Source organism: Drosophila virilis, chromosome 3 (genome assembly GCF_030788295.1).
Source record: "Drosophila virilis strain 15010-1051.87 chromosome 3, Dvir_AGI_RSII-ME, whole genome shotgun sequence".
Taxonomy (NCBI): Eukaryota; Metazoa; Arthropoda; class Insecta; order Diptera; family Drosophilidae; genus Drosophila; species Drosophila virilis.
The window spans coordinates 11,589,559-11,605,689 of NC_091545.1; the positions used below are offsets into that span (position 1 = coordinate 11,589,559).

At 42.0% G+C, this 16,131-nt stretch overlaps 4 protein-coding genes across 5 annotated transcripts; 1 reads left to right on the forward strand and 3 right to left on the reverse strand.

Moving 5' to 3' along the window:
• Positions 1-146: 146 nt before the first annotated feature.
• LOC116649775 (uncharacterized) lies at positions 147-824 on the reverse strand. The gene has a single exon (XM_032435273.2). The coding sequence runs from the start codon at positions 822-824 to the stop codon at positions 294-296; it is 531 nt and encodes a 176-aa protein (XP_032291164.1). The 3' UTR covers positions 147-293.
• LOC6624701 (motile sperm domain-containing protein 2) lies at positions 147-5,542 on the reverse strand. Its single transcript, XM_032435272.2, has 7 exons — positions 5,289-5,542; positions 4,144-4,629; positions 3,844-4,082; positions 1,817-1,895; positions 1,520-1,623; positions 1,157-1,456; positions 147-1,085 (listed from the first exon to the last, which is right to left on the reverse strand). The coding sequence occupies exons 1-7, from the start codon at positions 5,377-5,379 to the stop codon at positions 852-854; spliced, it is 1,533 nt and encodes a 510-aa protein (XP_032291163.1). The 5' UTR covers positions 5,380-5,542; the 3' UTR covers positions 147-851.
• Positions 5,543-6,579: 1,037 nt separating this feature from the next.
• Positions 6,580-8,177, reverse strand: LOC6624688 (motile sperm domain-containing protein 2). Its single transcript, XM_015175250.3, has 4 exons — positions 8,134-8,177; positions 7,402-7,998; positions 6,851-7,336; positions 6,580-6,790 (listed from the first exon to the last, which is right to left on the reverse strand). The coding sequence occupies exons 2-4, from the start codon at positions 7,487-7,489 to the stop codon at positions 6,633-6,635; spliced, it is 732 nt and encodes a 243-aa protein (XP_015030736.1). The 5' UTR covers positions 7,490-7,998; positions 8,134-8,177; the 3' UTR covers positions 6,580-6,632.
• A 448-nt stretch (positions 8,178-8,625) lies between these two features.
• PXo (P[[i]]-sensitive XPR1 orthologue) lies at positions 8,626-12,155 on the forward strand. Of its 2 annotated transcripts, XM_002047156.4 has the most exons (7): positions 8,628-8,818; positions 9,225-9,774; positions 9,838-10,476; positions 10,942-11,136; positions 11,270-11,439; positions 11,604-11,846; positions 11,912-12,155. In XM_002047156.4, the coding sequence occupies exons 1-7, from the start codon at positions 8,750-8,752 to the stop codon at positions 12,071-12,073; spliced, it is 2,028 nt and encodes a 675-aa protein (XP_002047192.1). In that variant the 5' UTR covers positions 8,628-8,749; the 3' UTR covers positions 12,074-12,155. The 2 variants fall into 2 exon arrangements, with proteins under 2 accessions (XP_015031274.1, XP_002047192.1); XM_015175788.3 differs by lacking the exon at positions 11,912-12,155 and having other exon boundaries at positions 8,626-8,818; positions 11,651-11,840.
• Positions 12,156-16,131: the final 3,976 nt, after the last annotated feature.

Consider the following 16,131-nt stretch of genomic DNA (forward strand, 5'->3'; position numbering starts at 1 on the left):
AACTAATCAACTTTTTAATTATTAATATTAACCGTTTATAATTTACAAATATCATACACGAACTACAAATCCATTGTTTCAAGCGGCTACGAAAGAAGACAAATTCACGACTCGAGCATCTCTAGCCCATGCAAAAAGCAAATATGTGAATCATATAAATGCAAACGGGTTGGAGGCTGCCCATTTACTCAATTTAAAATACAATACTAATTTATGTGCTCATCTATATAGTAATTTTGTATAAGTATATGCATATATATATATCAACATATATATATATATATATTTTCCGACTACATGGAATATGATTCTGCTGGTTGATTGCCATGAACTGCTGATGCTGCCGCTGAATTGATGCTGGTATCGACCAGAGATAGGTCGGTGGTGGTTGTTGTTGTTGTTATTGTTGTTGACGAAGCGATGTGAACACCGCCTTCATTGTGGCCGTCATAGTTGCTACCCAGATAGAAGCTTAGGAATAGTATGCAGCACAGCAAGGAGAGTGAAAGAAGCACACGAGCTATTTTACGTGCGAATGCAACAAGACCAAGCAGATGACCACCATTGGCCACACCACCCATCTGACTGCCAACGCTTTGGCCACTGCGCAGGGACAATTGAAGGTGAGCCAGGAGTAACGCTTCTAAACAATCGAATTCATCATCTGTATATTCCAGACCTAGGCTTAAATCACAAGCGCAGTTCTCTCTGTGCATATTGAAGTCGTCGTTGTTCTGATTGTTGTTGTTGTTGTTGTTGTTTTTGTTGTTGTGGTCATTTTTGCTGGGTTGGTTTTGGTCGCTGGCAGTGGCTTCGTCTTGCATGGTCAGATTGCATTGAGACAGTAAATATTATTTGCGCTTGGGACACGTATATGCTGTAGGTTTGTGGCAACTTCCTCCACCAGAAGAATGATGATGAGGACGACCCCCCGATGTTTTATGCATCTGCTCGAACATTAGAAAGCCGAAACCAATAAAGAGCAGTAATAATAAAGCTAACGTAGCGTATTGTAAATGTTTTGTAAAGTTCAATTGAGCTTCCATTTTCTGGGCTTGCATCTGCAACTGTTCGGGACCAAATTCCTGTGAGGAGGCAAAACGAAATATTGAATTGAAACATAAAATCACAGGCATCTCAAGCTAAGCAAACGTACGCGACTCGATTGGCCATCGCTCTTGACGCCACAATCCTTTTTCTCATCGAGACGACAAACAAGACGATAATTCTCCACATCTGAGTCATTTGCAGTCTTCTCTCTCCACAATTCTATAACTTCCTGTGCGCCGCTTCCACCATCCGGCGTGCTAGTTGCCATTACAAGGAATTTATCTTTCCCATCTGAGCTGAGTGTATGGTCCGGCTTTAGCCATATGCTCACATCGGTGGTTTCATTCGGTTGGACCACACCACAGCGTGGACGAACGCGAAACTTCTCTGGCGATGTGGTTTGAATCTATAACGATGCGATGTTTGCCTTGAGATTTGATTAGGTGCAGCGAAGGAATGGGGCACATACCTTATAAGCGACCGGCTGACTGGAAATGTTCTTGAGACTTAACTTTGCTTCCCCGCTTTGTGGGCAAATATTGACAAATTCTTTGGGCTCCAATTGCAACATAACTGTACAGCAGATACAATATATATGTAGATGGGAAAAAAATAGTACGTTTTGATAATCAAACTATAAAAATTTTTGAAATTTATGTTCAAACGAAATAACAAAGTTTCATTAAATCTCATGCGAGATGTGACTGATTTTAAAAGCAATGTTGTATACGATGGCAGATATATGCCACACATATATATGACTTACCCTCATCATCGGGGGTTGTGTGCAGCTCGCCAAAGCTTGAGTCGTGTGGCGACATTTGAACGATCTTCGAGAAGTGCACCTGGCAAAGGGAGAGACACACTGACAATGAATGGATTCTATTTCAAATTGTGCCACTCGCTGGCAGCCCTTCTACATATGTACATATGTATATATCCATCAATCGATTCATGCTGAGCTCTGCCAATTTCGTAAGTGCCATTCATGCGCTCTTGGGCCCCACTTGAGCACGGAATTGGAGGACGTTGGGCAAATTGATTTGATTTACTTTAAAACAGTTTGCACGCCCATAATACGCCGCATATGTTGGTAATTGTGTTTTGATTTTTCGCATAAAACAGTGTTCCGAGAGTTTTATTTGTTATATAAAAAACTAGCTATACCTTTGTTATTAAGGCCGACACTTTGAGGCAGAGAACAATAAACCTCAGTTATTATTATTGTTGTTAAGTTAAATCGCAACTTAATTGCTCAGCTATTGAAAACTTAGTTGCACGTTATGTTAAGCTGCTGTTATTAACAGTGCGACTGTTATACTCAAAGTAGCCCGTGAGTATCGTAGCGTGCGACATGTTCGAGCTATTTTATTTTATTTTAAAGTAATGCATGACATCTGCATAGCTTAAAAGAGCATACAATTGCATACTCTATATTTCATTTCAAGACTAATTGTTTAATAGCATACACATATTTTTTGGTCGTACTTTGGGTTATCAGCGTACAACAGATATATCGATACCATTTACAGTAATAGAGGCATTGTGACGTAGCAGCGAGCAATGGGCTATGGACAGCATCTGCTCAACGAACGAAATCAAAACGGTATATGCAAATTTTGACTGAATTCAATTGAAATACAAATCTCCAAATAGAAATCCAGAAGTGCTGCAAGTAGCTACGCAAGGTTAAATTCATGTCCACGCATCTTGAATATCAATTGGAATTCGTTTTCGTTCTGTACACCCATTCCGATGTCGTTGTTATGCTTTGTTTAGCATAAGCAGCACAGCACACCCATGATCACCAATACACATAGACAGATACGCACACACACAGCTATATAAGTCGACACCACCTACCCTGGGCATGTTTGCTGAAGAGCTGTGTGTTCCGTTTTTTGATTTCTTTTGCTTTCTTTTTGGCCTTTTGGTTAATATATTTTGCAGCTACTTTTACAGGTCGCAGATTGCCCAGAAACGGTTGTATTTATATCGGATATATAGTTAATATAATGATATTTCAGACAGCTGATGACGCCTTCCCGACGTACCGCGACAAACGTGGAAACACAACTAAAAGCACCGCAAAAGCAACAACACAAAAACCAAAAGACAAACACACAAAAGCTCGCGCTGCCAAAGCAAAAAGCTTTCGGCTCTGCGATCGGACTCTGTGAACAGCTGTTCGGCCGATTGCATCGAATGTGCAATTGCGATTCATGTTAATTCAATTACGTTTACACAGAATGCGGGCGGGCGAGCGATAAAATGAGTAAAGTGAAAATGAATATGAATAATTTGTTGGTCAGACGAGCGGCGGCTCAACCGCTCGCAACGCCAAATGGGGTGCATTTGGGAATTATTTATAATGTATTCCACGAGTGTTCTATTTATTATTTTTCTACTATGTGTGTGCGTGTGTGTGTGTGTGTTTTACAGGTCAACGCCTCGCAACGCTTCACTGAACGAAAGCGAAACTTTTGCAATATGTCAAAGAAATGGCCATAAATAGCAAATAACCGTGGACCCTGCGGGTCTATTATGCACGCGCAGGACACGCAACCTGCAGCGCACCCTAAATCAATACGCGCCTACAATGTAAATCAATTAGAGGAGCAGCAAATTCTGTGGCTCGCGTGTCTATTGGTCAGGCAAAGCAATTAACAGACAAAACTTCCGGCTGGCCCACAACAGCTCAAATGAAACACACCCAAATAAAGAACTGTACACACATACGCACACCAATACAGACAAGCACACGTATTTGGCTCTGGGTTATGGGTCACTTACCTTCTTGTCCAAGCCCATGTCCTCATGTGGCTGGTCGTCATCGCCGGCATTTGCGGCCTTCGGTTTGGGTGGCGGACGCTTGGACTCGGGCACAAATTGGAATTCGTAGCTGTCATTGCCACCCCAGCTGACCAGACAATTGTCCTTGGGCACATATTGCGTGACGTCCTTTTTCGATATCATTTTCAATATCTCGACCGCCTTGGGCGGCAGCAGAGTCTTGATGACCTTAAAGGCGGCTACAAACAGGTGCAAAATGTTCAGTGTCAAAGTTCAAGCCGCAGAGCTGCCGTAACCCACCATTCAGCACCCAGGCCAGCTCAAAAACCAGTATATAGTTGAGAGCATTGGGATAGTAGAGCTTAAAAGTTTCCACAATGCGCTTGACAAAGTCCAGATCCATGGTTGCCAGGCCCGTGCCGGCCATATCAAAGAATATGCTCAACTGGGTCAAGTGGCTCTCGCGCTGCTTGCGCTCTATCCAATAGACGACAATGCGTATCAGTTCATCCAGATTCTTGGATTTGCTATGCAATCTGACCCGAAAGATAAGCAACGGCTTGCCATCCACATCCTGACCGTGCACAAATACCGAACCCTCCGTCAGATACTCTTGATTCAGTTTGTCCTCGGTCAAGTCATTGGCACCGTACGACTGACGCCAAGTGCACGTTTCCCAGAGTTTATTGAAGGACGTCTCCATATCCAGATCATGCATTTCGAGAAAACGTCGCAGCCAGACATGATCGTTGCGTATGCGATCGATGTCTATGGGATGAAAGGGTTCTGGAATAAAATCATCCAGAATTATGTTAATATTTATAACTTTGCTTTTTTTCTGCTAATTATTAGACATTGTTATTAGTCATTAGACATAAGAGGGTTAATGTTTGGGGAATGATATAATAATGGAACGATAGGAAAGTTAAGAGAATTCTTGAAGAAAGAACTTTGAACTTTGCTTTCTCCCTTACAATATTAAGATGCGATCCTAAATATCTTTTCATTTTAAATTCCAATCCCAAATATGTTTCATCTACAATTTTAAATGTCTTTTATATACAATCTTAAATCATTTTCAATTTCAGATAAGGGTTAATAAAGTTGACAAATCGATTAGGTATAAAATTAAAAGAAAGCTTTATCCACTAAAGATCAGTGAAGATCACATGAAGGTTGGAATTCTGTATATCTTTTATTTATACAGCCAGTCGCGACGTTTAGTTCCGTAATCAACAGAAAACGTATTGTATTCACAAGGTAAATAAGCAATCGATTGTAATAATATTTTATGACTACAAATGGCTTTCCACAAGCGATATGCGACTCCAATGCGGCTCATTTAAAATGTTCTGTAAATATGCATATAAGCCATAATGCGTATATACATAACACTTGATAGTCGAGCGGCGCTGGGGCTGCACCTGGAGGTCAATTGCACTCACCTGCTGGCGGCGAGGCGGCATATTTGGTGTTGAATCTTTGGCGCAGCTTCTCGATTTGCTCTGCGCTCGGATTCTTAACTGTAACGCCCATTGTGAATACTCGACAATTGTGCACGGACTAAACATTGAACGGTGAAAACAGTTCAATTAAGTTCTGTGCTGTGCTTATCGCGTGCCACTCGTCAAATCGATAATCCACTTTCTCAGCACGATAAAGCGATAAGATTTTAGTTTCCAATATTTCCAGGCACCAACAATCAGCGACAAGCGACAATTAACGAATGCAAGTGCTTTACACGAGCTTCGGCGACCAACTAACGGTTTTGTTCAGCGATCAGCGAACGGTAATTGGCATTCGATTGGCGCACGAGGCGATGTGGAGCACCAATACACCCAATGGAACGCCTTGAAAAGGGCAGCTATCGCCCGCCTCTGCCGCTGCCGCTGCTGCTGCTGCTGCTGTTGCTGCTGCAATAGAACGTGATCGTTTCCCTACGCCGACTGCATTCAAATGAGTTTTGAGCATTGAGCGAAAGCTTGGCTAAGCGAAAGCTTAGCTGAGCGAGATTAGCAAAAACTTGCACTCAAGCTGTGCAATTTGACACGCCGCAAACTTAATACCCTTGCGGCATATGGCTAAAAGGTATCTTAAGGCATATACCGTTATTCTAATCGATTGTTTTTATATCAGCTAAATGATATAGCTAAAAGATATAGTTTAAATACAGCAAAATTTGTTCTTCTCTTTCTTCCAGCTGGGATCTGGGAACTTTTTGATATAGTATTCCAATAAAAGTTAAAGATATAGTAAGTTTTCACTTTTCTCATTTTTCGACTGATTCTACCAATAGAGCTAAAGAATAATATTGTGAAATTGACTCTTCTGTGCTTACAAGCCAATTAATGAAGCCTGATAAAGCTTTTTAAATTAAAAGCTAAGTATTAAATATCTTAAAGAACAAACGGACTTAATTAAGCCTGCCTTTATCAACTACAGATCTAAGCAGCATGGTAAAAATAAAATATCTTGCAAAACCAGAAAGAGTATATAGTTATTGACTGAGTATTTCTATTACAGCTCTATGATATAAAGGTCTAATCCCATGAAAGCTTTATGATACCGGGGTCTGTATAATCTTGGGAAGAGCTTTAAAGCTGAGACACAAAAACATGGCTACTCAGCTTTTTCTTCTGATCAAGAACATGTAAACCTTTGACCTTTCTTTGTTAAGCATATTTCATGCTGAAATGGGAGTACCCTTTGCGGGGATGTGAAAAAATGTCTGTTGGGTTGGGTTAAATATTCACATTATATTTAATTATATATGTATATAAGGCCTGGAATTAGTTAGGTGTGAACTTGTAGGAGTATTCATCGGTGCCGCCCCAGATCTTCAGGCAGTTGTCCTTACTCACATACTCGTTAATGTCCTTTTTGGTGGTCACGCGCAAAATCTCCAAAGCCTCGGCGGGCATGAAATTCTTGACCACTTTAAAAGCCGCTAAAATGGCAATTGTCGAGTTTTTAAACAAAATCAATTGTGTTTTGAGAATGGACTCACCATTTAGCAGAAAGGGCAGCTCGTGCACCAGAATGTAGTTGGGCGCATTCGGATATTTGGTCTCGAACAGCTGGATAATACGCTTAATAAATTCGATGTCCAAATTGCCAAGGCCCGATCCGGTCATGTCCATGAAGAGCGTTATTTTCTGTAGATAATTTTGGCGCTGAATGCGCTCCACCCAGTAGACGACCAGACGGATTAGATCATCCTGGTTCTTGCTCTTCGAGTGCTTCGAGATGTTCACAATGAGCAAGGGCTTGCCCTCGTTATCCTGGTTGTGCACATAGATTTCGCCATCGTGCAGATACTCCTGATTTACATTGGACTCGTTAATTTCGTTGGCTCCGAAACTCTGGCGCCATTCACAGTTCTCCCACAAGCGCGTGATTGTCTTCTCCACATCCAAATTGTATGCCTCCAGAAGCTGCGAGATCCAGATATCGTTATCGTTAATACGCGCCAGATCGTTGGGATGAAAGGCAACTGATGACGACAACAAAGACACGAGTCATTGATTTCAGATTGAGTTTTTGGTCAGCTTATCTCACCTGCCGGCGGCTCGGAGGCCAGTTTTGCCAGAAACCGGGTCTTCACCTCGCATATTTGCTCTGCGGTCGGCTGCACTCCCTTAGGCATCTTGTCTAGCGCTTTGCAACTGGAATGGCCAATGGGCTGTGTTAAACGTTGAATTTATATCAAAAACTTTGGACAATTATCGCCCCGCTACTGTGCTCGATCACTGATAAGTTATAAAAAGCCTCCGAGTGGGGTTCTCAGGCAGCCTAGCTGTTGTTCTTCGCTGTCAAGCACTTGGATGAGTTGCCACCGCGCAGACCAATCAACTACTAACAGCTGCAGCCGGAGCAAACTGGGGGTTTCTATGACGTTTGCTCGTTACGCTCTCGGCTCTCCGGTTCTTCGGTTCCGCTCGATCATGTAGGCGAGCAACTCGATGCGTGGGGCAGCCGAAACAGACCGTTCTTTAATCAAATCTGAAACTTGCACATTACCCAGCTCGTTAGAGAAGAGGCAGAAGTTGGGACGGGGTTCGGGGCAAGCCGACAATTGCGATAAGACGGGAGCGAGCGAACCAGCCAGCGAACAGTCCGACCAACTGTTAGAACCGATTTGATTCCACCATGAAACTGTTTTTTAGAAATTGATTTTTTATTACTGCCACCGGGATTTTTTTTTATTTTTTTTTATTATTATTTGTGCATTTGTTTGTGGAATGGTTACGTAAAAGAATATACAAATTTCTTATATGATCATTTACTTACGTACGGCTATTCCCAGGAAAATTCAAATGATTCTATACTATTTAGACTACTATGTTATATTTTGTTTAAGATATTCAATCATATTGAGAATTTTCTGTGAGTTTTTTATATCTCAGTGGCAGATCTTCTTCTGTACAGATACTTTTATATATACCTATTTTTTGGCTAAGTATTTGCACATTTGCAGTAATTTTTATTTTTCTAGAAATTTTACTTTATTATTTGGTTGATCATTTAAAATAGTTGCCGCCCTCGCTTTTCTATGAAATCCATCATTTGATTTGTTTAATTTGTTCTATTAGCTTTTTGGCAACTCATCTGGAGCTTAGTTTTTGTTGACATTGGTCGGCGTAGGACTAGGGCAGCATTTACATATTGAAAGCTCCTTGCTACCCCACTACACCCCCCCCCCCCCCCTGCCCCCCTTCCCACACCCTCAGCCATGCCATTAGCTCGCATGGCATTTAGGCCATCATCGAAAACTTTCGCTGGCGTTGGCCCAGTTGTGTTGTTTACGTGAAAACGTGCGCGTTGAAAGGCATCTTCGCCATCGTCCGCCGTTTGGTCCAATGCGGATGCAGTGCAGCAGCTGGAGCAGTGAGCTAAGCCGCCAAAGATGAAGTTCGCCGAGCATTTGACGGCGCATATAACGCCAGAATGGCGCAAGCAGTACATTAATTATGAGGTAAGCCATTCGAAAAGTGGGCGAAAAATACGCTAAAAAATATGTATCCCATAAAAATACAAGCGTGTGCTTTTCCTAGCTGTCAGTTCTTTGATGACGTCACGTGAAAAACGGCTGGCCAGCTGTCAAAAGTGTGAGAAAGCTTTTGGCGTGTGGCCCATTCGGCGCATGCGCCTTCCGTTTCCATCTAACGCGCTTTCTGTTTTGCTCGCCTCAAACGTAAACAGTGAGAAAAGCAAACACAGTGTCTGAAAGAACTAAATGCACACTATGATAACCCGTTAGTTATGACTAGTGTTGACTCGATAAGCATTCTAAATTGTTATCGATAACATGCCGATTGCAGCTGTGGCGGGATTTTTAAACAGTTATGCAACACTTTTATTAATACTGCCATGTATTTCAGGAAATGAAAGCCATGCTGTATGCAGCCATCGAGCAGGCACCCTCCGCGGAGCTGGTGGATCGCGAGATGGTAACACGTTATTTTGCCAAGTTTGACGAGGAGTTCTTCCACTACTGCGACAAGGAGCTGGCCAAGATCAATACCTTCTACTCGGAAAAGATGGCGGAGGCAACGCGCAAATATGGCAGCCTGCGCAGCGAACTGACAGAGGCTTTGGAGTTGGGCCATGTAAAGAAGCAGCCCGCTTGGAAGCGGCGCACACCGCTGGTCAAGAAGGATGCGCCCGCACGCAAGTTACAGGATCTCAAGTTGGCATTTAGCGAGTTCTATTTGGGTTTGATACTGCTACAAAACTATCAGAACTTAAATTTTACGGGCTTCCGCAAGATACTCAAGAAGCACGATAAACTGCTCAGCGTGGACTTCGGAGCACGCTGGCGCACCGATCACGTAGAGGCGGCGCATTTCTATACAAACAAAGACATCGACCGGTTAATACAGGAAACGGAACAGGCCGTCACCCAGGACATTGAGGGCGGCGACAGACAACGTATGTGTTAAATTCACGAGTCCGATGCATATATGATATTATATTTTCTCTGGCATTTTCCAGGCGCCATGAAGCGTTTGCGTGTTCCGCCGCTGGGCGAGCAGCAGAGTCCCTGGACCACATTCAAGGTGGGCCTCTTTTCCGGTGCTTTTGTGGTGCTCTTCCTGACCGTCATCATATCTGCCATGTTCTACGGTTTTGGTGAGAACTGGCGCGTTGGCCTGCGCATGTTCCGAGCGCCGTTTCTGATCACCGAATGCCTCTTTCTCTGGGGCGTCAATGTCTATGGCTGGCGTTCGTCCGGTGTCAATCATGTGCTCATCTTTGAGCTGGATCCGCGCAATCATCTATCCGAGCAGAATATTATGGAAATAGCCTCCGTATTCGGCGTCATTTGGGCCTGCTGTGTCCTTTGCTACATATTCTGCGAACCATTGGGCATTCCACAGTATGCAGCTCCGCTGTTTCTGTACACCTTGATGGTTACCTTCCTGCTGAATCCCACAAGGACGTTTCATCACGAGGCCCGCTATTGGGCGCTGCGCGTGCTCAGTCGCGTCATCATGGCTCCGTTTTGCTTTGTTAACTTTGCGGATTTCTGGCTGGCCGATCAGCTGAACAGCATGGTGCCCGCATTTCTGGATATACCCTTTCTGATGTGCTTCTTTGGTCGCAATCCCACGTGGCATAAGGCGGGCGAAGGTGAGTAATTGCGGCTGGTATAAATATTCGATCCTATTGCAAGTTCAAGCTTAAGAAAATCTTTTTCAAAACAAGTTTTATTTTTTAAAGCGGTTCTTCAATTGTTAAAGTTAAAGTCAACCAATATAAATTTATGCAGTGCATTCAGTCGTGATTTGGGAAAGAAAAAACTTTTTATTCACATTTTATATTTTTATAAAACGCTGAAGTGAAATAAATTATTTATGTTACTTTATGCAGTTTGTTTCGAAAAAAAAACTGATTTCATGAATTTAGGCAAAAACAACATTTAAACTTGTTTTTCATGAGATTTTTTTTTTTCCAGCTGAAAATTGTAAATCATTTTTTTGCAAAAGCTCGAAATGAATTGTTGATTATAAAAAAGCAATTGAATCACTTGCAACAGTTAATTCTTGAGCTTAACTTTTTTGCTTTTTGTTTAATTGAGTATTTTTATGTTTTAAGCTGGCAATCACTGCGTGCAGTATGTATCAATCCTGCATCCGATTGTGGCCATTTTGCCCGCCTACTTCCGGTTTGCCCAATGCATACGACGCTATCGGGACACGAAGGAGGCATTCCCACATCTGGTGAATGCGGCCAAATATGCGACATCTTTCTTTGTGGTTATCTTTGCGCATAAATACCATACGACAACAGGTAAGTGAGGCATGGCACGTGTGCACCATTAGGAGAAGCCCAGAAACTGTGTTGTTTATGTTGCGCTGCCAATTAGCGTTATTTTCATTGTTGATGTTAATTTGATGTGCCCCAAATCGCACGCTGCTTGCAGATAGCTATCCGCTGTCGAAGGAGAATCCCTGGTTCTACTGTTGGATAACCGCGGCCCTGTTCTCATCCTGTTACGCCTACACGTGGGACATCAAAATGGACTGGGGTCTGTTCGATTCCAAGGCGGGCGACAATCGATTTTTGCGTGAGGAAATCGTTTATTCATCGACGGTGAGTTCGGCTATGTGTGGGGGCTAATGGTAGCCATAAATATTTGGCCAAGCGTATGGCACGTAAAACAATCATTCAACCAGCCATCCATTATGATGCTCAGCTCTGCTCATCTTTTCTTTTCTCTCTCTTCCACCACTTCGGGCATCTCTTGTTTCTTGCAGTGGTTCTATTACTTTGGCATAATTGAGGATTTAATATTGCGTTTCAGCTGGACGCTCTCGATGAGCCTCATTCAGGCCGGCTATATTGAGGGCGATGTTATGATGACCATACTCAGTCCGCTTGAGGTGTTCCGACGCTTCATCTGGAACTATTTCCGTCTGGAGAACGAGCATCTCAACAATGTGGGCAAGTTTCGAGCCGTGCGCGATATATCAGTGGCGCCCATGGATTGCTCAGATCAGGTAACTGCCACTTCAACTAAATTACACTCCATATACAATTGCCTGTGTTTATGTTTACACAACAGACCACAATACTGCGCATGATGGATGACACGGATGGCGTGCTTAATCGTAGGCGTGGCAAGGCCGCTGGCGGCTCTGGCGGCAAATCTGGCAACAAGAAGAACAAACATGAACAGCAACGTTTACTCCTTCAAGGCGAATCCGTTGAGGATCTGTGTGCCTAGTGCACGGACCTCCGTTAACATCCAACCCATTGTGCACAAATATTAAGTATACGTAAATATAAAACACAACAAAAACAAAACAACGCATTTTGGCTGGGTAGCGGGGCACGTAAGTCACATTCAATTGAATTGCCAACACTGTGGCCTCCAAAACGATGTGAATCAACTACTCTGATGAGCAGGACGTGCCAATGAGTTAATCGTGTGGCCCAGGCATAGCCCGAAGCTGCACGTTTCATGTGACATTTTCCACAAAGCATTGTAGTTTTAGATTTTCACGTTCAAAAACCCAAGCAGCATCAGTCGAGAGTGCGTGACCTGGAAATAATCTTTGCACAGGCGTCGAGCTTTTATCCATTTTTGTCCAGTTAATAATATTTTAATCTACTTTTTTAACACACACATCGAACATTCATGAATTAATATTATCGCAAATACCCCACCTAATTAAATTAATAAATTTAATTGAATGACCGACATATGTGGCGTTTTTTTGTCCCTGATATAAGCACGTACGACTGCAAATTAAAGTACACAACTTATTATGACCGACATGATACAAGCAAAAAATAAATCGAATTCGTAACTCTTTTGGGAAGATATCTCGTGCAGGTCTGAATGACCTTAACATATAATTTTATATATGTAAATGTATAAAGTATACTAGACTATATAAATATAAAAACAGTAAAGCCTTACTTTAATTCATGAGAATCGCATAGAAGGGTACCATTTATAAAAAAAATTTCGGTTGCATTTGATATAAGAGAACACCCAAGCACAGAAACACACATATATATGTACAAAAGTGGATGCATACACACACACACTTACGAATAAGCATATATCCATACATAAACACAAACATGTACACCATTCCTACATTAATACATTAATATATAATAAACTTTTAATCACTTGTTAAACAAACACTTAGTGTCAAAGGGATGACAACCGCAAGCCTTACTTGTATTAATGAGAATCGCATAGTAGGGTGCTATTTACGTTTGAATTTGCAGCACAGCGGGAAGCATACTTGGTCTGCGTTTGTGCATAACTGTTTGTGCATATATATATATATATGTCGTGTATCCAATAAATTATTGTGAGTATTATTTTGAATGCTAACGATTAAGTGTTAGTAAGAATCAGAGAATTTGACAGAAGGTACTGCTATTTAACATAACTGTCCTACTTGTATTAGGGTTGCTACTGAAAGCATGGTGTGAGACAAAAAAGATAGTCTCTGCCGAGCATGGCCCGAGTGTGTTGTATAACGTCCAGTTTGCTATAGTGTTGAATGTTCACTAACAGTACTAAAAGTCAGAGAAGAATATAGAATGACAAGAGCATGAGTAGTATGCTCGAGGACGATGAAAATTATTCATTCTAAAAGTGGAAGTCATAGAGAACAGACGTGCTCGCTCCTAAAAATATAATTATTTTGTGACTATAACGACACTCGGGACTTGCTGTACTGCCAGTATGCCTAATTGCAAAGAAAGTGATTTCTCTGTTCCGACATCAGAAGTGGGATTAGGCGATGCCCCTCCACGAGGCAATTCTGACGATTCGTGGCGTCAGCTTTTGGAATCTCAAAATCGAAATATTCTTGAGATTATTAAAGCAATGCAGATGTCAAATTCAGCATCCTCAACAAAGAAGAGCATCTCGTTGCCAAAGTTCAACCCGGACATTGCAGGCGCAGATGCAGATGCCTGGTGCAAAACTGTGGACATAATACTTGACGATAATCCTATTGAGGGCAGTACACTGGTGATGACCCTCAGCGGCTCCCTAGAAGGAAGCGCCTCGCCCTGGCTTTCTCAAATATGCTATACTGGAATGAACTGGCAAAATTTTAAGGAATTGTTTTTGCAACGTTTCGTGGGAATGGAAACATCGGCGGCAACTTTAATGAACATTTTTAATGGCCGACCGAATGATGGCGAATGCCTCTCCGTATATGCGAACCGTCTTGTGACCTCACTTTTATCCAAATGGAAGACAGCGAACATGGAGGAAATTGCAGTCTCAGTTGTTTTGGCACATACATCGAAAATCGACAAAAGTCTGCAACGTATGTTATATACGACTAATATTAAAAGTCAAGACGAGATGCAACAGCATCTGAAGGCCTATGCTTATGGAAGGTCAAATGGAGGTCTACAGCCAAATATCCCAATGGAACCAGATCGCAAGAGATCGAAAACATATGGCATTAAATGTCATCATTGTGGAAACCTCGGACACAAAATGGTCGAATGTCGCAAGAGGAAGTATGAAGAAGGCAACGTGTCAAAAAACTCAGCATTACCTAAAGTTCGATCTGCCGTTACCTGCTTCAAATGTGGCGATGCTGGCCACATTGCGTCTTCATGTACGAAAGGAGTTTCTACGAGCGGTGTTGGATCACATGACAAGCGTATAAACATCTGTTGTGTGTCCGAGCCAAAAGGAATCCTGCGTCAATCTGGTGAGCTCGTTCCATTTTGTTTTGACTCTGGAGCGGAATGTACGCTCATCAGAGAGAGTTGTGCCGAGAAATTTTCCGGAAAAAGAATTAATAATTTGATAGTTTTGAGGGGTATTGGAGAAAATCCTGTGTATAGCACTATGCAAATCTTGGCTACTGTTAAAATTGATCAGTACTCCTTAGAAATATTATTTCATGTAATAATGGATAAGTTTTTGAAATACGATGTATTGATAGGCCGTGATATACTCGGATTAGGCTTTGGAGTCTCCATCGAGGCCGACAAATTTGAAATGTACAAAACCAAAACTGTTGATGTACTAATAAAAGTGCCAGATATAAGTTACGTAGAGCATCTGAATAACGATAGAGCATTAAGCAACACTGATAAGAATCGTCTGCTAGAATTATTGCAAAACTATGCTGATAAATTTATTGAGGGTATTCCTCAAACGCGAGTAACTACGGGTGAACTTGAAATCCGCCTGCTTGACCCAAATAAAACTGTACAAAGGCGTCCGTATAGGTTAAGCATAGAAGAAAAAGAAGTCGTGCGAAATAAAGTAAAAGAATTGTTAGACGCAAACGTTATACGTCCTAGTTGCTCTCCATTTGCAAGCCCAATGCTGATGGTAAGAAAGAAAAATGGAACCGATCGACTATGTGTCGATTATCGGGAACTGAATGCTAATACGGTCGCTGACAAATATCCGCTGCCTTTGATTTCTGATCAAATTAATAGACTGAGTGAAGGCAAATATTTCTCCAGTTTAGACATGGCAAGTGGTTTTTACCAAGTTCCAATACACCCAGACTCTATCGAGCGCACTGCTTTTGTCACGCCAGAAGGACAGTATGAATTTTTGGCCATGCCTTTTGGATTAAAAAATGCTTCCTCGATTTTCCAGCGCGCAATCGTGAGAGCATTGGGTGATTTGGCTCAAACGTATGCCATCGTCTATATAGATGACGTGTTAATTCTAGCGAAGACAAAGGAAGAGGCACTTGAAAGGCTACAAACGGTCTTGGAAAACTTGTCTAGAGCTGGATTCTCATTTAACATTACAAAATGCTCGTTCTTGAAAACAAGCATAGAATATTTAGGATACTTGGTTGAAGCGGGTCAAATTCGACCAAATCCACGCAAGATACAAGCGTTGGCCGAATTGCCGTCACCGCAGTCAGTAACGCAGGTGCGACAATTCATAGGCCTAGCCTCGTATTTTAGGCAATTCGTACCAAAATTTTCTGAGCAGATGAAAGCTTTATATAATCTCACCTCCAAGAATAATAAATTTGTCTGGAAGCCGGAATATGAGGAAATTCGTCAAAAAATCGTATCAATTTTGACTAATGACTCCGTTTTGACAATTTTCGATCCACTAAAGCCAATTGAATTACATACAGACGCAAGTTCTATTGGATATGGTGCTATTTTAATGCACAAGATAGAAAATAGACCCAGAGTCATTGAATATTACAGCAAATGTACGACAATGGCTGAAGCAAAATATCATTCATACGAGCTTGAGACCCTCGCAGTTTACAACGCAGTAAGACACTTCCGCCATTATTTACATGG